Raw genomic sequence first — 22086 nt, 5'->3', positions numbered from 1 at the left:
AAAAAGGATGTAAATTTCGTTTGGGTACAGGGTTGCATGACCGCGCAATTGTCAGTTAAAGTCGCGCAGTGCCAAGTTGCAAAAAGTGCCCTGGACGTTAAGCAGGAAAATCCTCCGGTGGTAAAGTGGTTAAAGGATAAATTCCCCTTTCTAGAAAAAAATAATAAATGTAAATATTTTTGTAGGAAAAAAAGTGGATTTATTATTATTTTCCTGCAGGAGGCTGAAAAGCATTGCAGCTGTGATGAGTGATCCGGGGTACAATGTCAGCCTTCTGCAGACAAGCCCTGCAGCTTTCTGCCTGGACCTCCATATGGGGCTGTCTGCTGAAAGAATGAACTACAAGGGTGCTCATCAGCGCCCCTCACAGTTCATTCAGAGATACAAGCCGCCAGCCGCGGTGGCTGAGGGGAGTTGCAGCCATCACATCTAAGAATTGGTAATCTGCAATATAAGAAATGTTTATTTTGGGTTTAATATCGCTTTATAAATGACAATCAAATGGGTAAAATAAAGAGTTTTATCCTTATGATAAATATCGGGGAGTTGCACCCACTGGGCTCTTTAAGGCTAAACTATAACCAGTGATTATAAATTGCTATTTGAGCCTAATGTACTGGAAACGCATTGCTGCCAAATGGAATATTGTCAGCCAATCAGTGAGCAGGCTTGAGTTCCGTTGGCTCCGCCCACCATGACTCAGCAGATATAAGCAGCCGCTAGCAGCAGTCAGTTGGCAGTTGATCTCAGAGACAACACTGGTGTGACGTGTTCTGCGATTGCTCTGATATTTAGCGAATTTCTGAGTCATATTTAATATATTTGTGACCAAGGAGATTTTTTATAATTACAATTTATCATCATCTTTGTGATAAAACCTGAGAATGAGATTTCTAATGAAATTTCTCATCTTTCTGTGCGTTTTGCACCTGGGGACAGGTAAGTTTATATAATCATTTCTAATCTCAGCATGTAAATCGGGGGGTTTAGTCCTGTGTGTGGATGAGTGACGCTATTTTTAGCCATTAGACCGTTTTTGTTTTTGTTTTTTTTTCAAATCTCATGGGACTGGCATGAGAAATAACTGTCACTTTCCTGTACATAAACCTCCCTGTCCTGATGTGAAGGTTTTGTAAATGGAGTTTTATGTCATTTATAAATCACAGTAAATTGGCTACATTTAACCACTTCTGCACCGGAAGGATTTACCCCCTTAATGACCAGACCATATTTTGCGATTTGTTACTTTACCGGGACAATTGTGCAGTCATGTGACGCTGTACCTAAATAAAATTGATGTCCTTTTTCCCCACTAATAGAGCTTTCTTTTGGTGGTATTTGATCACCTGTGCGATTTTTATTTTTTGCGCTATATACAAAAAAAAGCGACAATTGTGAAAAAAAAATATATATATTTTTCACATTCTGATATATAACATTCCTAAAAAAATGTAAATCAACATTTTTTAAAAATTTTAGGCCAATTTGTTTTCTGTTACATATTTTTGGTAAAAGAAATTTGCAATAAGCGTATTTTTGATGGGTTTGTGCAAAAGTTATCGCGTCTACTAACTACAGGAAAGATTTATGTCATTTCTATTGTGTTTTTTTTTCTTTTTGCTAGTAATGGTGGCGATCTGCAATTTTTTTGCAGGATTGCGGTGGACAGACCGGACCCCTGACTGATATTTCTGACACTTTTGGGGGTACCAGTGACATTACTACAGTAATCAGTGCTATAAAAAAAGCACTGTCACTGTAATAATGACACTGGCAGGGAAGGGGTTAACACACTAAGTGATCAAGGGGTTAAATGTGTACTTAGGGGCGTGTTTCTAACTGTAGGGGGTGTGGCTTGTGAAATGACCATAGAGACATGTGATTCTATATAGAAGGATCACAGGAGCTCTGTGATCATTCCAGAGAGAAGAACGGTCAGATGTGTTTACAACAGCCGACCGTCCTTCTCTCTCAGCAGGGAGCGATCGCGGGTGTCAGGCAGCAATGGGGGCCGCCTGCCCCGTGCATCAGAGTCCCCGCTGACAAGCGGGGGGCGGGATGGAGCGGCAACATTTTGGTAGAAAAAATTCTGGCTTGTCTAAATGCGCGTTAGATGCTTGAGCGTTAATTCATTTCAATGGCCACAATAAATTATTATTCTGACCAATGAAATTAATTCTCGCCCAAGCGCTTGACACGCCTAAACACTTTTATAAAAACAAAGCTTTAGGCACATTTTTGGCGCTGCTTTTCTCCTGCCAGAGAAAGGCCTCCAGAAGGGCTGGGCAAACCATGAGGCCTTAGAAGCTTTATTGACCCTTTTACTGCCACAGACATGTGTGCGGCCCCCCCCCCCCCCGGTATGCTTGTTGGGCTCCACTGTCCCACCTGCTGTCACAGGGTGGAGTGAGACCAGCTAACACTTGTTTGCTGATATCCCCACCCAACTTAGATGAGACTTAGGTGAAAATAACTGACACTTTTCTGTACATAAACCTGATGTGAAGGCTTTGTAAATGGAGTTTTATGTCATTTATAAATTACAATCAATTGGCTACATTTGAAGATCATTCTTCTTATGATAAAGCTTTGTGAATTGAGCCTATCGGGTTCTTTAACCACTTGCCGACCGCTCACTGGGCTGCTACTGCGCCAAAGTGGCTCGTTATCGTCTGGCGACGTAGACCTACGTCACAGCACTCGCCCCTCTCTCGGGGGCACGTGCGCCGCCGGAGGCTCGCTCCCGCTGTATTCAGACACAGTTGGAGTCGGGCCAGGGGAGGAGAGGCGGTGATCACCGCCACTCCCCCCCAATCGTCGGTGATCGAGTGAAGAAATCCGCCCGCTTGTGTAAACAAAGCGGGCGGATCTCCTATGTGACAGACAGTGATGGATTACAGGATTCAGCATAGCTGAACCTGCGATCTGTGTCTGTGTCACACAATCCCCTCCCCCCACACACGTCAGTAAGCATGAGGCATACATTTAACCCCATTGATCACCAACAGTGTTAACCCCTTCCCTGCCAGTGTAATTACAGTAACAGTGCATATTTATAGCACTGATTACTGTAGTAATGTGACTGGTCCCCCCCAAAAGTGTCAAAAATGTCAGTTAGGGGTCCGATCTGTCCGCCGCAATGTCGCAGTCCCGCTAAAAATCGCCGCCATTACTAGTAAATAAAAATAAACAATAAAAATGACAAATCTTTCCCGTAGTTAGTAAACGCAATAACTTTTGCGCAAACCAATCAAAATACACTTATTGTGATTTTTTTTTACCAAAAATATGTAGCAGAAAACAAATTGGCCTAAAATGTTAAAAAATTTTGATTTATAATTTTTTTTTGGGAATGTTATATATCAGAATGTAAAAAATATTGTTTTTTTTTTTTTTAAATTGTCGCTCTTTTTTTCAAAAATTTTAAATCGCACAGGTGATCAAATACCACCAAAAGAAAGGTCTATTTGTGGGGAAAAAAAGGACATAAATTTAATTTGGGTACAGCGTCGCACGACCGCACAATTGTCCGTTAAAGTAATGCAGTGCCGAATCGCAAAATATAGCCTGGTCAGGAATGGGGTAAAATCTTCCGGTCTTAAAGCGGTTAAAAATTCGCTCATTGAGAATTTTTTTGTCAAAGACATGTAGCTAAATACATTTTGGCCTAAATATATGACAAAAATTGAATACATTGGATATTTTTTAACTGTAAAAGTAGAAAATGTAAATTTTTTCACAAGATTTTCGCTCTTTTTTTATTAATATTGCAAAAAATGAAAAGCGCACAGGTGATCAAATACCACCAAAAGAAAGCTCTGTTTGTGGGAAAAAAAGGATGTAAATTTCGTTTGGGTACAGGGTTGCATGACCACGCAATTGTCAGTTAAAGTCGCACAGTGCCAAGTTGCAAAAAGTGCCCTGGACGTTAAGCAGGAAAATCCTCCGGTGGTAAAGTGGTTAAAGGATAAATTCCCCTTTCTAGAAAAAAATAATAAATGTAAATATTTTTGTAGGAAAAAAAGTGGATTTATTATTATTTTCCTGCAGGAGGCTGAAAAGCATTGCAGCTGTGATGAGTGATCCGGGGTACAATGTCAGCCTTCTGCAGACAAGCCCTGCAGCTTTCTGCCTGGACCTCCATATGGGGCTGTCTGCTGAAAGAATGAACTACAAGGGTGCTCATCAGCGCCCCTCACAGTTCATTCAGAGATACAAGCCGCCAGCCGCGGTGGCTGAGGGGAGTTGCAGCCATCACATCTAAGAATTGGTAATCTGCAATATAAGAAATGTTTATTTTGGGTTTAATATCGCTTTATAAATGACAATCAAATGGCTAAAATAAAGAGTTTTATCCTTATGATAAATATCAGGGAGTTGCACCCACTGGGCTCTTTAAGGCTAAACTATAACCAGTGATTATAAATTGCTATTTGAGCCTAATGTACTGGAAATGCATTGCTGCCCAATGGAATATTGTCAGCCAATCAGTGAGCAGGCTTGAGTTCCGTTGGCTCCGCCCACCATGACTCAGCAGATTTTTGGCTATATAAACAGCCGCTGGCAGCAGTCAGTTGGCAGTTGATCTCAGAGACAACACTGGTGTGACGTGTTCTGCGATTGCTCTGATATTTAGCGAATTTCTGAGTCATATTTAATATATTTGTGACCAAGGAGATTTTTTATAATTACAATTTATCATCATCTTTGTGATAAAACCTGAGAATGAGATTTCTAATGAAATTTCTCATCTTTCTGTGCGTTTTGCACCTGGGGACAGGTAAGTTTATATAATCATTTCTAATCTCAGCATGTAAATCGGGGGGTTTAGTCCTGTGTGTGGATGAGTGACGCTATTTTTAGCAAATAAACCGTTTTTTTTTTTGTTTTTTTTCAAATCTCATGTGACTGGCATGAGAAATAACTGTCACTTTCCTGTACATAAACCTCCTTGTCCTGATGTGAAGGCTTTGTAAATGGAGTTTTATGTCATTTATAAATTACAATCAATTGGCTACATTTAACCACTTCTGCACGGGAAGGATTTACCCCCTTAATGACCAGGCCATATTTTGCAATTCGTTACTTTACCGGGACAATTGCGCGGTCGTGTGACGCTGTACCTAAATAAAATTGATGTCCTTTTTTCCCCACTAATAGAGATTTCTTTTGGTGGTATTTGATCACCTGTGCGATTTTTATTTTTTGCGCTATATACAAAAAAAAGCGACAATTGTAAAAAAAAAATATATATATTTTTCACATTCTGCTATATAACATTCCTAAAAAAATGTAAATCAACATTTTTTAAAAATTTTAGGCCAATTTGTTTTCTGTTACATATTTTTGGTAAAAGAAATTTGCAATAAGCGTATTTTTGATGGGTTTGTGCAAAAGTTATCGCGTCTACTAACTACGGGAAAGATTTATGTAATTTCTATTGTGTTTTTTTTTTTTTTTTTGCTAGTAATGGTGGCGATCTGCAATTTTTTTGCAGGATTGCGGCGGACAGACCGGACCCCTGACTGATATTTCTGACACTTTTGGGGGTGACATTACTACAGTAATCAGTGCTATAAAAAAGCACTATCACTGTAATAATGACACTGGCAGGGAAGGGGTTAACACACTAAGTGATCAAGGGGTTAAATGTGTACTTAGGGGCGTGTTTCTAACTGTGGGGGGCGTGGCTTGTGAAATGACCATAGAGACATGTGATTCTATATAGAAGGATCACAGGAGCTCTGTGATCATTCCAGAGAGAAGAACGGTCAGCTGTGTTTACAACAGCCGACCGTCCTTCTCTCTCAGCAGGGAGCGATCGCGGGTGTCAGGCAGCAATGGGAGCCGCCTGCCCCGTGCATCGGAGTCCCCGCTGACAAGCGGGGGGCGGGATGGAGTTCATGGAGCGGCAACATTTTGGCAGAAATAATTCTGGCTTGTCTAAATGCGCGTTAGATGCTTGAGCGTTAATTCATTTCAATGGCCACAATAAATTATTATGTTGACCAATGAAATTAATTCACGCCCAAGCAGTTGACACGCCTAAACACTTTTATAAAAACAAAGCTTTAGGCGCATTTTTGGCGCTGCTTTTCTCCTGCCAGAGAAAGGCGTTCAGAAGGGCTGGGCAAACCATGAGGCCTTAGAAGCTTTATTGACCCTTTTACTGCCACTGACATGTGTGCGCCCCCCCCCCCCCGTATTCTTGTTGGGCTCCACTGTCCCACCTGGTGTCACAGGGTGGAGTGAGACCAGCTAACACTTGTTTGCTGATATCCCCACCCAACTTAGATGAGACTTAGATAAAAATAACTGACACTTTTCTGTACATAAACCTGATGTGAAGGCTTTGTAAATGGAGTTTTATGTCATTTATAAATTACAATCAATTGGCTACATTTGAAGATCGTTCTTCTTATGATAAAGCTTTGTGAATTGAGCCTACCGGGTTCTTTAACCACTTGCCGACCGCTCACTGGGCTGCTACTGCGCCAAAGTGGCTCGTTACCGTCTGGCGACGTAGACCTACGTCACAGCACTCGCCCCTCTCTCGGGGGCACGCGCGCCGCCGGAGGCTCGCTCCCGCTGTATTCAGACACAGTTGGAGTCGGGCCAGGGGAGGAGAGGCGGTGATCACCGCCGCTCTTCCCCGATCGTCGGGGATCTAGTGTGGAAATCCGCCTACTTGTGTAAACAAAACGGGCGGATCTCCTATGTGACAGACAGTGATGGATTACAGGATTCAGCATAGCTGAACCTGCAATCTGTGTCTGTGTCACACAATCCCCTCCCCCCCCCACACACGTCAGTAATCATGAGGCATACATTTAACCCCTTGATTACCAACAGTGTTAACCCCTTCCCTGCCAGTGTCATTATTACAGTAACAGTGCATATTTATAGCACTGATTACTGTAGTAATGTCACTGGTCTCCCCCAAAAGTGTCAAAAATGTCAGTTAGTGGTCCGATCTGTCCGCCGCAATGTCGCAGTCCCGCTAAAAATCGCAGATCGCCGCCATTACTAGTAAATAAAAATAAACAATAAAAATGACAAATCTTTCCCGTAGTTAGTAAACGCAATAACTTTTGCGCAAACCAATCAAAATACGCTTATTGTGATTTTTTTTTACCAAAAATATGTAGCAGAAAACAAATTGGCCTAAAATGTTAAAAAATTTTGATTTAGAAATTTTTTTGGGGAAATGTTATATATCAGAATGTAAAAAATATTGTTTTTTTTTTTTTCAAAATTGTCGCTCTTTTTTTTAAAAAATTAAAAAACTTTGCACAGATGATTAAATACCACCAAAAGAAAGCTCTATTTGTGGGGGAAAAAAAGACATCAATTTAATTTGGGTACAGCGTCGCACTACCGCACAATTGTCCGTTAAAGTAACGCAGTGCCGAATCGCAAAATATAGCCTGGTCAGGAATGGGGTAAAATCTTCCGGTCTTAAACCGGTTAAAAATACGCTCACTGAGAATTTTTTTGTCAAAGACATGTAGCTAAATACATTTTGGCCTAAATATATGACAAAAATTGAAAATATTGGATATTTTTTAACTGTCAAAGTAGAAAATGTAAATTTTTTCGCAGGATTTTCGCTCTTTTTTTATTAATATTGCAAAAAATAAAAAGCGCAGAGGTGATCAAATACCACCAAAAAGAAAGCTCTGTTTGTGGGAAAAAAAGGATGTAAATTTAGTTTGGGTACAGGGTTGCATGACTGCGCAATTGTCAGTTAAAGTCGCACAGTGCTGAATCACAAAAAGTGCCCTGGACGTTAAGCAGGAAAATCCTCCGGTGGTAAAGTGGTTAAAGGATAAATTCACCTTTCTAGAAAAAAATAATAAATGTAAATATTTTTGTAGGAAAAAAGTGGATTTATTATTATTTTCCTGCAGGAGGCTGAAAAGCATTGCAGCTGTGATGAGTGATCCGGGGTGCAATGTCAGCCTTCTGCAGACAAGCCCTGCAGCTTTCTGCCTGGACCTCCATATGGGGCTCTCTGCTGAAAGAATGAACTACAAGGGTGCTCATCAGCGCCCCTCACAGTTCATTCAGAGATACAAGCCGCCAGCCGCGGTGGCTGAGGGGAGTTGCAGCCATCACATCTAAGAATTGGTAATCTGCAATATAAGAAATGTTTATTTTGGGTTTAATATCGCTTTATAAATGACAATCAAATGGGTAAAATAAAGAGTTTTATCCTTATGATAAATATCGGGGAGTTGCACCCACTGGGCTCTTTAAGGCTAAACTATAACCAGTGATTATAAATTGCTATTTGAGCCTAATGTACTGGAAATGCATTGCTGCCCAATGGAATATTGTCAGCCAATCAGTGAGCAGGCTTGAGTTCCGTTGGCTCCGCCCACCATGACTCAGCAGATTTTTGGCTATATAAACAGCCGCTGGCAGCAGTCAGTTGGCAGTTGATCTCAGAGACAACACTGGTGTGACGTGTTCTGCGATTGCTCTGATATTTAGCGAATTTCTGAGTCATATTTAATATATTTGTGACCAAGGAGATTTTTTATAATTACAATTTATCATCATCTTTGTGATAAAACCTGAGAATGAGATTTCTAATGAAATTTCTCATCTTTCTGTGCGTTTTGCACCTGGGGACAGGTAAGTTTATATAATCATTTCTAATCTCAGCATGTAAATCGGGGGGTTTAGTCCTGTGTGTGGATGAGTGACGCTATTTTTAGCAAATAAACCGTTTTTTTTTTTTTGTTTTTTTTCAAATCTCATGTGACTGGCATGAGAAATAACTGTCACTTTCCTGTACATAAACCTCCTTGTCCTGATGTGAAGGCTTTGTAAATGGAGTTTTATGTCATTTATAAATTACAATCAATTGGCTACATTTAACCACTTCTGCACCGGAAGGATTTGCCCCGTTAATGACCAGGCCATATTTTGCGATTCGTTATTTACCGGGACAATTGCGCGGTCGTGTGACGCTGTACCTAAAAAAAAAAATTGATAGCCTTTTTTCCCCACAAACAGAGCTTTCTTTTGGTGGTATTTGATCACCTGTGCAATTTTTATTTTTTGCGCTATATACAAAAAAAAGCGACAATTGTGAAAAAAAAAATATATATATTTTTCACATTCTGCTATAATAACATTCCTAAAAAAATGTAAATCAACATTTTTTAAAAATTTTAGGCCAATTTGTTTTCTGCTACATATTTTTGGTAAAAGAAATTTGCAATAAGTGTATTTTGATGGGTTTGTGCAAAAGTTATCGCGTCTACTAACTACGGGAAAGATTTATGTCATTTCTATTGTGTTTTTTTTTTTTTTTTGCTAGTAATGGTGGCGATCTGCAATTTTTTTTGCAGGATTGCGGCGGACAGATCGGACCCCTGACTGATATTTCTGACACTTTTGGGGGTACCAGTGACATTACTACAGTAATCAGTGCTATAAAAAAGCACTGTCACTGTAATAATGACACTGGCAGGGAAGGGGTTAACACACTAAGTGATCAAGGGGTTAAATGTGTACTTAGGGGCGTGTTTCTAACTGTGGGGGGCATGGCTTGTGAAATGACCATAGAGACATGTGATTCTATATAGAAGGATCACAGGAGCTCTGTGATCATTCCAGAGAGAAGAACGGTCAGATGTGTTTACAACAGCCGACCGTCCTTCTCTCTCAGCGGGGAGCGATCGCGGGTGTCAGGCAGCAATGGGGGCCGCCTGCCCTGTGCATCGGAGTCCCCGCTGACAATCAGGGGGCGGGATGGAGTTCATGGAGCGGCAACATTTTGGTAGAAAAAATTCTGGCTTGCCTAAATGCGCGTTAGATGCTTAAGGGTTAATTCATTTCAATGGCCACGATAAATTATTATTCTGGCCAATGAAATTAATTCACGCCCAAGCAGTTGACACGCCTAAACACTTTTATAAACACAAAGCTTTAGGCGCATTTTTTGGCGCTGCTTTTCTCCTGCCAGAGAAAGGCGTTCAGAAGGGCTGGGCAAACCATGAGGCCTTAGAAGCTTTATTGACCCTTTTACTGCCACCGACATGTGTGCGCCCCCCCCCGGAATGTTGTTGGGCTCCACTGTCCCACCTGGTGTCACAGGGTGGAGTGAGACCAGCTAACACTTGTTTGCTGATATCCCCACCCAACAAAGAACCCGGAAGCGACATGTATAACATCACTTCCGGTTTCAGGGGTCAATGGAGGGCAGATGAGACATCAGGGGTCTTTTGCATCTGCCATCATTTTACACTCCAGGGTGTCCATATAAAAAAAATTATGTAATGTTTGGGGATTTTAAATAATTTTCAGGCATAACATTATTCTAATTAAAAAAAAAAATTCTAAAACAGCTCTGGCAGCAAAAGGGTTAAAGTATCTAAACCTAGGAATGTCACATCCACCTAAGGTCCACAAAAAGTGTTTTCAATTGTTTTTTTTTTAATTGACTTTGATGTTATATATTCTAACTTTGGAAATGTTCCACTATTAACCACAATTTCTCTCTCTTTTTGTAGCATTGTCCCATGTTGAGCTTCCATACAACCATCTGGAGGCCAGAGCCGGCTCCAAATTGGTGATTCCGTGCCGTTTCACCATTCCCGGAGCGACTGGCGATCAACGGATTGATTATGAATGGAGGATGGCACCGGCTGGAACCGACGCATACACGACCTTCCTGCAGCACAATGACTTCAAGCTGCAACCTCTGAGTCACCGCGGCCAGACAGCGCAGCACCCACGTTCAACCCATGCTGCTGAAGGGGACTGTTCCTTCTCCATCAGCCCTCTCCAACTGGAGGACAGTGGGATGTACGAGATCATCGTCAGGGTGGATGGTATACAAAGTGGACCGGTTAAAAAACTCAACATTCATGTAGCATGTAAGTATTATACAGTAGGTCCATACAGTGCTTTTTAGTGGCCCAAAAGAGGTGCCCGTACTCTATTATAGCCTATAAATTTTTTTTTTGGGTGACTCCCCTCATCCCCTGAGGTAACAACAACTATATTGAATGGGCATCAAACACATAAGCATAAAGTACTCTTGACAACGGGTATCCAATGCATTAACATGAAATATTCCTGACAACGGGCATCAAACGCATAAGCATAAAGTACTCCTGACAACGGGTATCCAATGCATTAACATGAAATATTGCTGGCAACGGGCATCAAACGCATAAACATGAAATATTCCTGACAACGGGTATCCAATGCATTAACATGAAATATTCCTGACAATGGATATTAAAAGCATTAACATTACATGACAATGTGGACTGACACGCTGACAGAATTTTTCAGCTGGACATAGCAAACTTACTGACATGTATTATACATGTTTGCCATGTTCTGTCAGCGTGTCAGTCCACATTGTCATTTTCAGGGGTGTGAAGGTGGTACGAGAATGCAAATGTGCAGTGGACTCACTGCTCCACTTACCTGCCACGGGCCACCTCTAAAATCGATGTCACCGGGCCTGCTTCTCATGTGCTGGATGTGTCTGGCTCTTCTGCTGCCTCGCCTTACCGGTGACTCCACTGATGCTGTCCACACACTCTAGGCCTTCAAATGCATAAACATGAAACATTTGGGCATCAGTCACAAATATTTCATGTTTATGCATTTGAAGGCCCAGAGTGTGTGCGGACAGCATCAATGGAGTCACTGGTAAGGCGAGGCAGCAGCATGCAGTAAAGGAACCAGACACAGCCAGCACACAAGGAGCAGGCCCGGGGACATCGATTTTAGAGGTTGCCGTGGCAGGTGTGTGGAGCAGTGAGTCATTTTCAGCCAGGGTGTGAGGGTGGTATCATGAGAATGCAAATGTGCAGTGAGTGGACTCACTGCTCCAGTGACTCACCTCCCAGGCTGCCGCCACTTCTAAAACCGATGCCTCCCGGCCCAGGCCTGCTCCTCGTGACCTGGTAATAATGGCTATGCTCCTCTGAGGCTCTGACTGACTCTGACTGTTGCTGGGCTGGCCACTGGCATATGCTTATTAAAAAAGAATAGCGCACACATGCAAAAGAAATGACTATCAAATATGAAGACAATCCATAAATAAAAATGGGCATTTGGTCCCACCATATGGCCATATCGTGCTCAAGCCCACCACTACGTCAAAGTACCCCATTATCAGTGGGTCCTACACTATCCATAAAAAAGGATGAATCCAGCCTCTCTAACCCTTGGAGACAACACTCCTTGCTGGGAGAGATGTGCTAATGCACTACAAGGGATTCCTCCTATATCTACTTGATAGTGGACACTGATAGAGTACAGGTGTGTGTGTGTGTGGGGTGGGGGTGCTCAACCCCAGAAGTCTGGTCAGACCGAATACATAATAAACAAGCAAAATGTTGGGGGAGCAAACCCTGAACATGTATTTCTAAAGCTGGTGCAGCTATGAACCAAGCAACATGCATATTAAAAACTGGCATATGCTTGCTGCCCTGTCTCACTCTCACCACACCGACACAGACCATCGACCGACTCCCGAGGCCGACACTCTGACTCTATCCCAGTCAGTCCGTCCACGCCATGCCTGTCCAGTCCCGCGCTCTCTAGGCCTGGACTGGGCCTGGGACGGGCTGATGGTGCTTGGTGCACAGATGCTCCTGCGCGCACTCTCCCTCTGCTGGTGTGGGCTGCGTGACCTCATGCTGCTGTGCACGCTTCTCCGCCGGGCGCTGGCCTGTTTGTAGAGGCGCTGCGACTCGTGCGAGGCAGCATTGCCTGCACTGTTCTGTTTGTCTTGGTTTTAATTGGGGGGGCAAAGACTAATGTTGGGGGGGCCATGGTCCCCTCTGCCCCCCCCCCCACCCTAGTGATGCCACTGCGTACCGGTATGCTAAAAGCATGTTCTGGGCGCACGGAGAGGTGGCGGTACGCTCAAGAGCTATATTTGGAAGTGGCGGTACTGAGTACCGGTGCGTACCGGCCCACTTAAAGCACTGGGTCCATACCGAAAAGAAATACCGTACAAATCCTGCAGCTTCTGACTTTTAGTATAAGGGCACTTACCTGTCCAGGGATCCCACGATGTCCTCACCTGAGCTGATTCTTTAGTGGGATACGGGTGCCGGAATCTAAAGTAAGGGAAACAGGAAGTGAAGCCTTGCAGCTTCACAGCCGATTTCCTACTTCACATGCCCGAGTCGTGCTGCACGTTGTGAATGGTCCCGCTGTCTTCTGGGATCTGTGATGCGTCCCAGAAGACTGCAGGGGGAAGGAGGGGGCGTACTTCCAGCTCAGTTTGCCATGGTAATCTGATCTGGAAGTGGAAGCAGTAACCTGTGAAAACAAGGCACCTGCTCCCCTCCCCCCCATAAATGTGCCAAATGTGGCAGTGGAGGGTGCAAACAAACAGAACATCCCCTTAGGGTGGAGCTCTGCTTTAACCTGTGTCTTTATCACCAGATAGAGTGAAAAAGTTCAAGAGAGAGCAGAGGAGGCACAGCAGACAGCAGCACTGTCAGTCGGGGGGGGGGGGGGTGTTAGATGGACTAGCGGATTTATATACACTAATAAAATTAAAGCCAAACTCCAGCTGATACTTAAAAATAATTTATAGCAAACACGTTTTTTTTTTTTTCTTTTTTTTTGGTAAACCGGTGGGTTTAGTTCAGCTTGAACGTGTGGATGAGTGACGCTATTTTTAGCCATTATTTTATTTATTTTTTTCAAATCTCATGGGACTGGCATGAGAAATAACTGCCACTTTTCTGAACATAAACCTCCTTGTCCTGATGTCAAAGCTTTGTAAATGGAGTTTTATGCGATTTATAAATTACAATCCATTGACTATATTTAAAAATCGTTCTTTTCTAATGCTAAAGCTTTGTGAATTGAGCCTACCGGGTTCCTTATCTATTAACTAGAGTCACTGATTGGCTGACAGGATTCCTATTGGCAGCGCTATATTTCCAGCGCATTGCAAAGGACTCAATTACCAGCAATTCGGATATTTTAAGTAATCTTCGGGCCTAAAATAATTTTAAATAAAAAAAAAAAAAAAATGCAAAAACAGCCCTGGCAGCTAAAGGGTTAAAGTATCTAAACCTAGGATCCGCCTAAGGGCCACAAAAAGTGTTTTTTTTTTTTTTTGTTTTTTTTTAATTGACTTTGATGTTTTATATTATAACTTCGGAAATGTTTCACTATTAACCACAATTTCTCTCTCTTTCTGTAGCATTGTCCCATGTTGAGCTTCCAAACAACCACGTGGAGACCAGAGCCGGCTCCAAATTGGTGATTCCGTGCCATCTCACCCTTGACCGAGCGATTGGCGATCGACGGATTGATTTCGAATGGAGGATGGCACCCGCCGGAACCGACGCATACAGGACCTACCTGCAGCGCAATGGCATCAAGCTGCAACCTCTGAGTCCCCACGACCAGACAGCGCAGCACTCATGTTCGAAGCGTTTTGCTAAAGAGGACTGTTCGCTCTCTATTAACCCTCTCCGCCTGGAGGACAGTGGGACGTACGAGATCATCGTCAAGGTGGATGGTGTACAGAGTGGACCGGTTAAACAGCTCAACGTTCATGTAGCAGGTAAGTGTTAGATACAGTAGGAAAGAAAATGTTTTGGTCTGCTGGTTTATTGGACATTTGTATGACCTCTTTGTCATTTGTTTTATACAGATTCTCCGCTCATGAACGAAGGCAAGAAATTCCAAGGCAGGCGTAAGGCAATGTTTCCCCATCCAGTCAAGCCTACCATCCAGACCAGGGATGAAGAGCAGATGTTCCCTGTGGATGAAAAACAGACAGTGACCATGTATGAATACCAGACACCGACTACAGATAATTACCAGGAAGTGACTACAGAAAATTACCAGGAAGTGACTTCACATGAAAACCAGGAAGTGACAACGGATAAAGAAGAGGAGAAAGGCCCTACATTCCCTGAGGACAAGGAATCACCGGGGTCTTTCCAATCAATACCAGAAAAACAACCAACAGTGACAATAGTTACAGCCGCTCCAACAATGGAGGACAGCAAAGATGAGCCCAAAACACATTGGTTTTTAACCCTTGTAAGGACTTTGATCTTGTTTCAGAGATTAGGTCCCTTGATGGCCATCGTTTTTGCAATCATCTTTCTGCTAACAGCGATCGTGGTGCTAGCAGTCTACATAAGGTAAGTTGTTTTTCAGTTTTTATACCATTTTATTAACAAATCAGAGGCCTATTTTCTACTTCACTGTGTTCAGTCCCCAGATTTTAGCAGCCAAAGCTCTTTTCTGAGCACAGTTATCTTTCACACACCAACAATAGTTCTGTTTTGCTTGTCATAATTGTATTTAATGTTTTCAATATACAAAAAAGTGACACATTAGTTACGCCCCAGAGTGGGAAGATACCTAAAGTATAACTAAAGGCAAAACTTTTTTTTTTTTGTTTTGGATAGAGTGGAGAGGGATTAGAACACCTGTCAGTTTTCATTGCTTTCTGTGCCCCCGCAAGGAGAGTCCCCCCCTCTCTATTTATCCTGTTTACCATTAGCATTAAAAGTGAAAGTAAAAGAAAATCCCACATTTTGGGTTGTCCCCAGAAAAGTAATAGAGGGAAAATCTTCCATTAGGGACACAAGTTCTGGTGACGTCGAGGTCCCCAAGGAATTCCCTTAATTTGCGGGGATTTCCTCTCACTTCCTGTTTTGGCTATGAGACAGGAAGTGAATTAAAATCTCCCCAATGGGATACAGATGGCGAAAATAAATCTGACAGGGGTTATATCCCTCGCTTGCTCTATCCAAAATGAAAAAAAGAAGTTTTGTCTATAGTTCTGCATTTATAGGGAAGTCTTCCCATTGCTGTGTCTATATAAGAAACCATTGGTTAAAGCAAAGGATGGGTGCTGCTTTAATACTGGGAAATCGGTTGTAGGGGGAGTCAGCCTCTAATTCTGCTCATTTCTGTTAGTTTGTAAAAGCTGCTGATGTCGTTTTTAACCCTTTTTTTGTCTTTACAGTTTATGTACCTGTATAGGTAGAAGGTGCTGCAGGAAGAAACCGAAGGAGGTAAGTATGGAAGAAGGAAATGCGGACAGGGATAGCGAATCGTGGGAAGAGGAATTGGAAATGGTGATAACTGGATCACCTGAATATGAAAATGAAGGGCCGTGTGAACCGGAAAGGCCCGCGATGGAAGTTGCGGACTTGGAAAGGGATAGCGATAAAGGGAAAACAGCAATGATTTCCCCAGAGTGGGACGAGGAATTGGAAATGGTGATAACTGAATCACCTCAATTTGAAAATGAAGAGCCGCGTGAACCGGAAAGGCCCGCGATGGAAGTTGCGGACTTGGAAAGGGATAGCGATAAAGGGAAAACAGCAATGATTTCCCCAGAGTGGGACGAGGAATTGGAAATGGTGATAACTGAATCACCTCAATTTGAAAATGAAGAGCCGTGTGAACCGGAAAGGCCCGCAATGGAAGTTGCGGACTTGGAAAGGGATAGCGATAAAGGGAAAACAGTAAGAGTAATGATTTCCCCAGAGTGGGACGAGGAATTGGAAATGGTGATAACTGAATCACCTCTATTTGAAAATGAAGAGCCGTGTGAACCGGAATGGGCCCCGATGGAAGTGGAATCGGCTGGACTGGAAAATAATCTATTATGCCACGAAGACATTGAATGGATTAAAAAAATACACACCTTAACATTCCTGGACATCCAAAGACAAATCATGAACGCCAGACGTGGACAGGTATTAGGGGGAGATTACACTCCTCCCACAGGACAGAATCCAAGGGAAAACAGACTGTTGTAGTTCCCGATGCTCAATGATAATTCAAGTGTCACCAAGGTGATAACCTCCACCAAATAGTACATTGCGAACTTACCAAAACAATATGCGGTCTACAGGGCCGGTGCGAAACAATTTTGCGCCCTAGGTAAGACCAGCTACTAACGCATCCCCTCCCAGAGAGAGGGAGGTTGAGGGGGGTGCTGAGAGAGGGGGGTAATGAGAGAGGGAGGAGAGAGGGGGGTGCTGAGAGAGGGAGAACAGAGGGGGCTGAGAGAGGGATGGGAGAGGGAGGGCTGAGAGAGGGGGATCGAGAGAGAGGGTGGCTTAAAGAGGGGGGTAGCTGAGAGACGGAGGGGGAGCGAAGGCTGAGAGAGAGGGAGGCTGAGAGAGGGTGGAGAAAGGGAGGGCTGAAAGAACGGGGGCTGAGAAGGTAGGGAAAGGGAGGGCTGAGAGAGGGGGTGCTAAGAGAGTGTGGGGTGAGAGAAATGGGGGCTGAGAGAGGAAAGGGCTGAGGGAGGGCTGAGAGAGGGGGGGCTGAGAGGGGAGGCTAAGAGAAGGAAGGCTTAGAACAGGGGTGTAGATCTGAGAGAGGAAGGTGAGAGGAAGGGCTGAGAGAGAGGGAAAGGAGAGGAAGGGCTGAGAGAGGGGGGCTGAGAGGGAGAGGAGAGGGAGGGCTGAGAGAGAGGGGGGCTGAGAGAGAGGGGGGCTGAGAGAGGGAGAGCAGAGGGGGCTGAGAGAGGGGGAGGGGGGCTGAGAGATCAGGGGACTGAGAAAGATGGGGGCTGAGAGAGGGAGGGCTAAGAGCAGAAGGCTAAGAGCAGGGAGCTAAGAGAGGGAGGGGGAGGGCTGAGAGAGGGGAGAGAAAGGGCTGAGACAGAGGGGGTCCTAAGAGGGGGGTGGGGGCTGAGAGAGGGAGGGGAATGAGGGGGGAGATGAGAGGACACATCGTCCTCCCACTTGCGGTGGGCAGAGAGCAGGACCTGTTAGCCGGTAACACCGATGTACGCGATGATGTAGGTTCAGGTTTGAATTTAGAGCATCAGGAAATTAAACAGCGTTGGTACCATTCTCTACATGCAAAAAACACTTTTAGCCATTGTCCAGTATGAGCAGCGAGGACAAGGCAGAGAGTGCAGCCATCACTCTCACAAATTGTCCAGTATGAGCAGCGAGGACAAGGCAGAGAGTGCAGCCATCACTCTCACAAATTTTTTCCATTCCTGATGGTATCGCCACCTTGTCGTGGTGGAATGGCTTGCATGCCCAAATGACCCTTGGAGCTATGCCGGCAGGAGCTTTCGCTCCTGGTGGGGACACCCTAGCCGGACAGGTCTTGCGGTGATGGGCCAGACAAAGAGCGATACCACAATCCTCCAAGAGGGGTTGAACATCACAACCTCTGGATGTAGAAAGCTGTGTTGTGCAGGAGGACACTCATTTGATTTGCTTGACTGTTAGAATTATGTGTGATTAAAGAGATTCCTCATTAAATGCAAAGAAGCCCCCTTGATTGGAAATAACACAGTAGTGCCCTGTGCCCCATCATAGCAGAATCTTCTACCTCCTACACATTACCCTCTAACCCCCCACTGTAGTGTCCTCTGCCTTCCCACACCAGTGCCCCAACATTGCAGAATCTTCTACCCCCTACAAATTATCCTCCAACCCCCCCCCCCCCCCCCGCACCACTGTAATGTCCTCTGCCCTCCCACACTAGTGCCCTGTGCCCCACCATAGCAGAATCTTCTACCTCCTACACATTACCCTCTAACCCCTCACTCTAGTGTCCTCTGCCTTCCCACACTAGTGCCCTGTGCCCCACCAGAGCAGAACCTTCTACCTCCTACACATTACCCTCTAACCCCCCACTGTAGTGTCCTCTGCCTTCCCACACCAGTGCCCCAACATTGCAGAATCTTCTACCCACTACAAATTATCCTCTAACCCCCCCCCCCCCCAATGTAATGTCCTCTGCCCTCCCACACCAGTGCCCTGTGCCCCAACATTGCAGAACCTTCTACCCCCTACACATTACCCTCCAACCCCCCCAATGTAGTGTCCGGAATGCCTGTGTATCCCTATATGGGTAGGAGCAACCCTCACACAGGGCACGGATGCATACGCCCCATGTGAACGAGGCCTTAGTGTGCCATAATGTGCCAGTATGCTGCACAATGCACATACTAGTACATTATGGCTATCCGCTCCTGTGTGGCCATTTTTTTCCAATTTAAATTGTGCAATTTAATTCCGCTTAAAAAAAGTGATTGAAATTTGGTCGGACATGCTGGAAAAACTATTCTTAATCAAAGGTTGCAGCCGCTGATCAGTGTATTTTAACAGTGGCAAGTCCTGCTATCAGAATACAATCTCCCAGCGGGGAAGGGGAAGGGGGGATTCCTCCATTCACCTTGTTGGTGTGGATGGAGCAATCCGCTGACTGAACAAAAAATAAAAACCAACTACCTGTCCATGGGCAGCTTTAGTGATATGTAGAGTGCTCACCAGGTCAAGAGCCAGGGAACTGCCTTTGGTGTGGCCCATTCTCTGAATACTCACTCTGTAAGTCAGCCCATGATCAGGGCAAAGATGGACTGAACTAACAAAGCCAAATTTCGATCAGTCTACAGCGCAGGTCTTCATTTCTGGGAGGGCATCCCTTGATGTCCTCCAGAGAACGCGCTTACAATGCGTCCCCTGGGGGACACATCAGCAAGTGTCTGTGATCCAAGGAACACAGCAGATCACAGATCAGGGTAAAGAACCAATCCTACTTGCCCTTTACCATGTGATTAGCTGTGTCCAATCACAGCTGGACACTTGTAAGAAGACTCCACTTTCCCCACACAGAGACAGCGTGTGAGGAAAGTAGAGCTGATCTATCAAGGCACAGTGAGTACATTAGTTATACTGATAATCAGGGCACTGGTCATCAGTGTCCTGACGATCATTACCACCTCATCAGTGCCCCTCAGTGCAGCCTCATCAGTTCCCATCAGTGCAGCCTTGTTAGTGCCTCCTCATCAATGCCTATCAGTGATGCCTCATCAGTGCCCATCAAGTGCAGCTTCATCAGTTCCCATCAGTGCAGTCTCATCAGTGCAGCCTTGTTAGTGCCTCCTCATCAATGCCTATCAGTGATGCCTCATCAGTGCCCCTCAGTGCAGCCTCATCACTTCCCATCAGTGCAGTCTCATCAGTGCAGCCTTGTTAGTGCCTCCTCATCAATGCCTATCAGTGATGCCTCATCAGTGCCCATCAAGTGCAGCTTCATCAGTCCCCATCAGGGAAGTATAATCAGTGTCCCGCAGTGCAGCCTCATCAGTGACCATCAGTGCAGATTCATCAGCGCACATCAGTGAAGAAATAGAACCCAATTACTTATTTCCAAAAACTCACAGAAACAAACTAAGAAAAACCTTTCTCCCAAAATGTTTGGTCTTTTTTTTTTATTTATTTAGCAAAAAAAAAAAACACTTAGTGGTGAAACCACCAAAAGAAAGCTCCATTTGTGTGAAAAAAAAAATTATACAAATTTTATTTGGTTACAGCGTTGCATGACCGCGCAATTGTCATTCAATGTGTGACAGCGCTGAAAGCTGAAAATTGGCCTGGGCAGAAAGGGGGTGAAAGTGCCCGGTACTGAAGTGGTTAAAGCGGAGTTAAAGTGGTCATAAAGGTTGAAGGTGTATTCTATGTGAAGGGAGAAGAACCCTCTTTGTGCTGCTCCCCCCACAGCCAACCCCCACCTTTTCGATGTGCATGAGATCCTTGGCTGTCATTGGCTCCTGCTGCTGTCAATCACAGCCAGTGAGCCAAGAGGAGAAAGCAGGGGCGGGGCCGAGTTGCAGCTCTATGTTTCTCAAGGATGCACACAGCGGGGCTCAGGAGCAGCTTGCTATTGGGGGCAATGGTCAAGGGGGAGGAGACAGGGGACCCAAAACAGAGAAGGATCGGGGCTTCTCTTTGCAAAACCACTACTGTTTTTTTTTTTTTTTTTAAGCCGAACCTTTAAAACCACTTTAATACAGGGCACTTCCCTCCCTTCCTGCCCAGGCCAATTTTCCCCTTTTAGCGCTGTTGCATTTTGAATGACAATTGCGCGGTCATGCAACACTGTACCTACACCAAATTTATGTCATTTTCCCCCCACAAATAGAGCTTTCTTTTGGTGGTATTTGATCACCTCTGGGTTTTTTCCTTTTTGCTAAACAAATAAAAAAAGACCGAAAAGTTTGAAAAAAAAAAAAAAGTTTTTTTTGTTTATGTTATACAATTTTGTAAATAAATACGTTTTTTCCTGCACTGATGAGCACTGATGAGACTGCACTGACAGGCACTGATGAGGAGGCACTGATGGGGTGGCACTGATGGGGTGGCACTGATAGGCGGCACTGATATGCGGCACTGATAGGCACTGATATGTGGCACTGATAGGTAGCACAGATATGCAGCATTGGTGGGCACTGATAGGCGGCACTGCTGGGCACTGATAGGCGGCATTGTCGGACACTGATAGGTGGCACTGACGGGCACTGATAGGTGGCACTGATGGGCACTAATGGGCACTGATAGGCGGCACTGGTGGGCACTGATGGGCAGCACTGATTGGCACTGACGGACGGCACTGATGGGCACTAATGGGCACTGATAGGCGGCACCGGTGGGCAATAATGGGCACTGGTGGGCGACACTAAAGGATGGCAATGATGGGCACTTGTGGGCAGCACTGATAGGGAGGGCACTGGTGGGCAGCACTGATGGGGAGGGCAATGGGGGGCTCCCTGAGCCCTGATTGCCATCCCTGGTGGCCATAGTGGGCATCCCTGGGGTCATAGTGGGCATCCCTGGTGGATCTAGTGGCATCCCCCCCCCCCGAGGGTCTGCACTGGTAATCAATGATCTGATTACCAGTGCCGACCCCCCCCCCCCTGTCAGGGGAGCCGCCGATCGGCGCTCCTTTACTTGTGCCTGTCAGGCACGAACTAAGGAAAGCCGATCAACGGCTGTTCCTGTTTACGATGTGACCAGCCACGATTGGACACGGCTGATCACATGGTATCATCAGACTACGTCAGTAGTCTCTTTACCGAGATCGGAGATGCAGGGTGTCAGACTGACACCGCGCATCACCGATCGCCGCTCTGCGCGCCCCCGGGGGGTGCCCAGAGCTGTGTTATCCTGCCGCCGTCATATGATGTCCGGTCAGGATAACACAACCACATTCCCGCCGTCATTCTGCTATAGGGCGGGCGGGAAGTGGTTAAAGTAATAGTAAGGCCCCTTTCACACGTGTTTTCTGATCCGGTCC

The 22086-nt window shown here is 44.9% G+C and overlaps 1 protein-coding gene across 1 annotated transcript in view; it reads left to right on the top strand.

The window, feature by feature from the left end:
• LOC309568279 (taste receptor type 1 member 1-like) overlaps positions 1-22086 on the top strand; it is a gene marked incomplete at both ends in the record, with an annotated part of 152215 nt that overhangs the window by 21771 nt on the left and 108358 nt on the right. The window contains 4 exons of the mRNA XM_082273948.1: positions 10527-10892; positions 14207-14572; positions 14663-15161; positions 15995-16733. Of these exons, the coding sequence (XP_082130074.1) occupies positions 10527-10892; positions 14207-14572; positions 14663-15161; positions 15995-16733 (1970 nt within the window). The remainder of the gene's footprint in view (positions 1-10526; positions 10893-14206; positions 14573-14662; positions 15162-15994; positions 16734-22086) is intronic.

Source organism: Pelophylax lessonae (genome assembly GCF_965119305.1).
Source record: "Pelophylax lessonae genome assembly, chromosome: 12".
Taxonomy (NCBI): Eukaryota; Metazoa; Chordata; class Amphibia; order Anura; family Ranidae; genus Pelophylax; species Pelophylax lessonae.
Note: the sequence above shows the minus strand (reverse complement) of the source record. Positions and strands in the feature narration are given on the sequence as shown.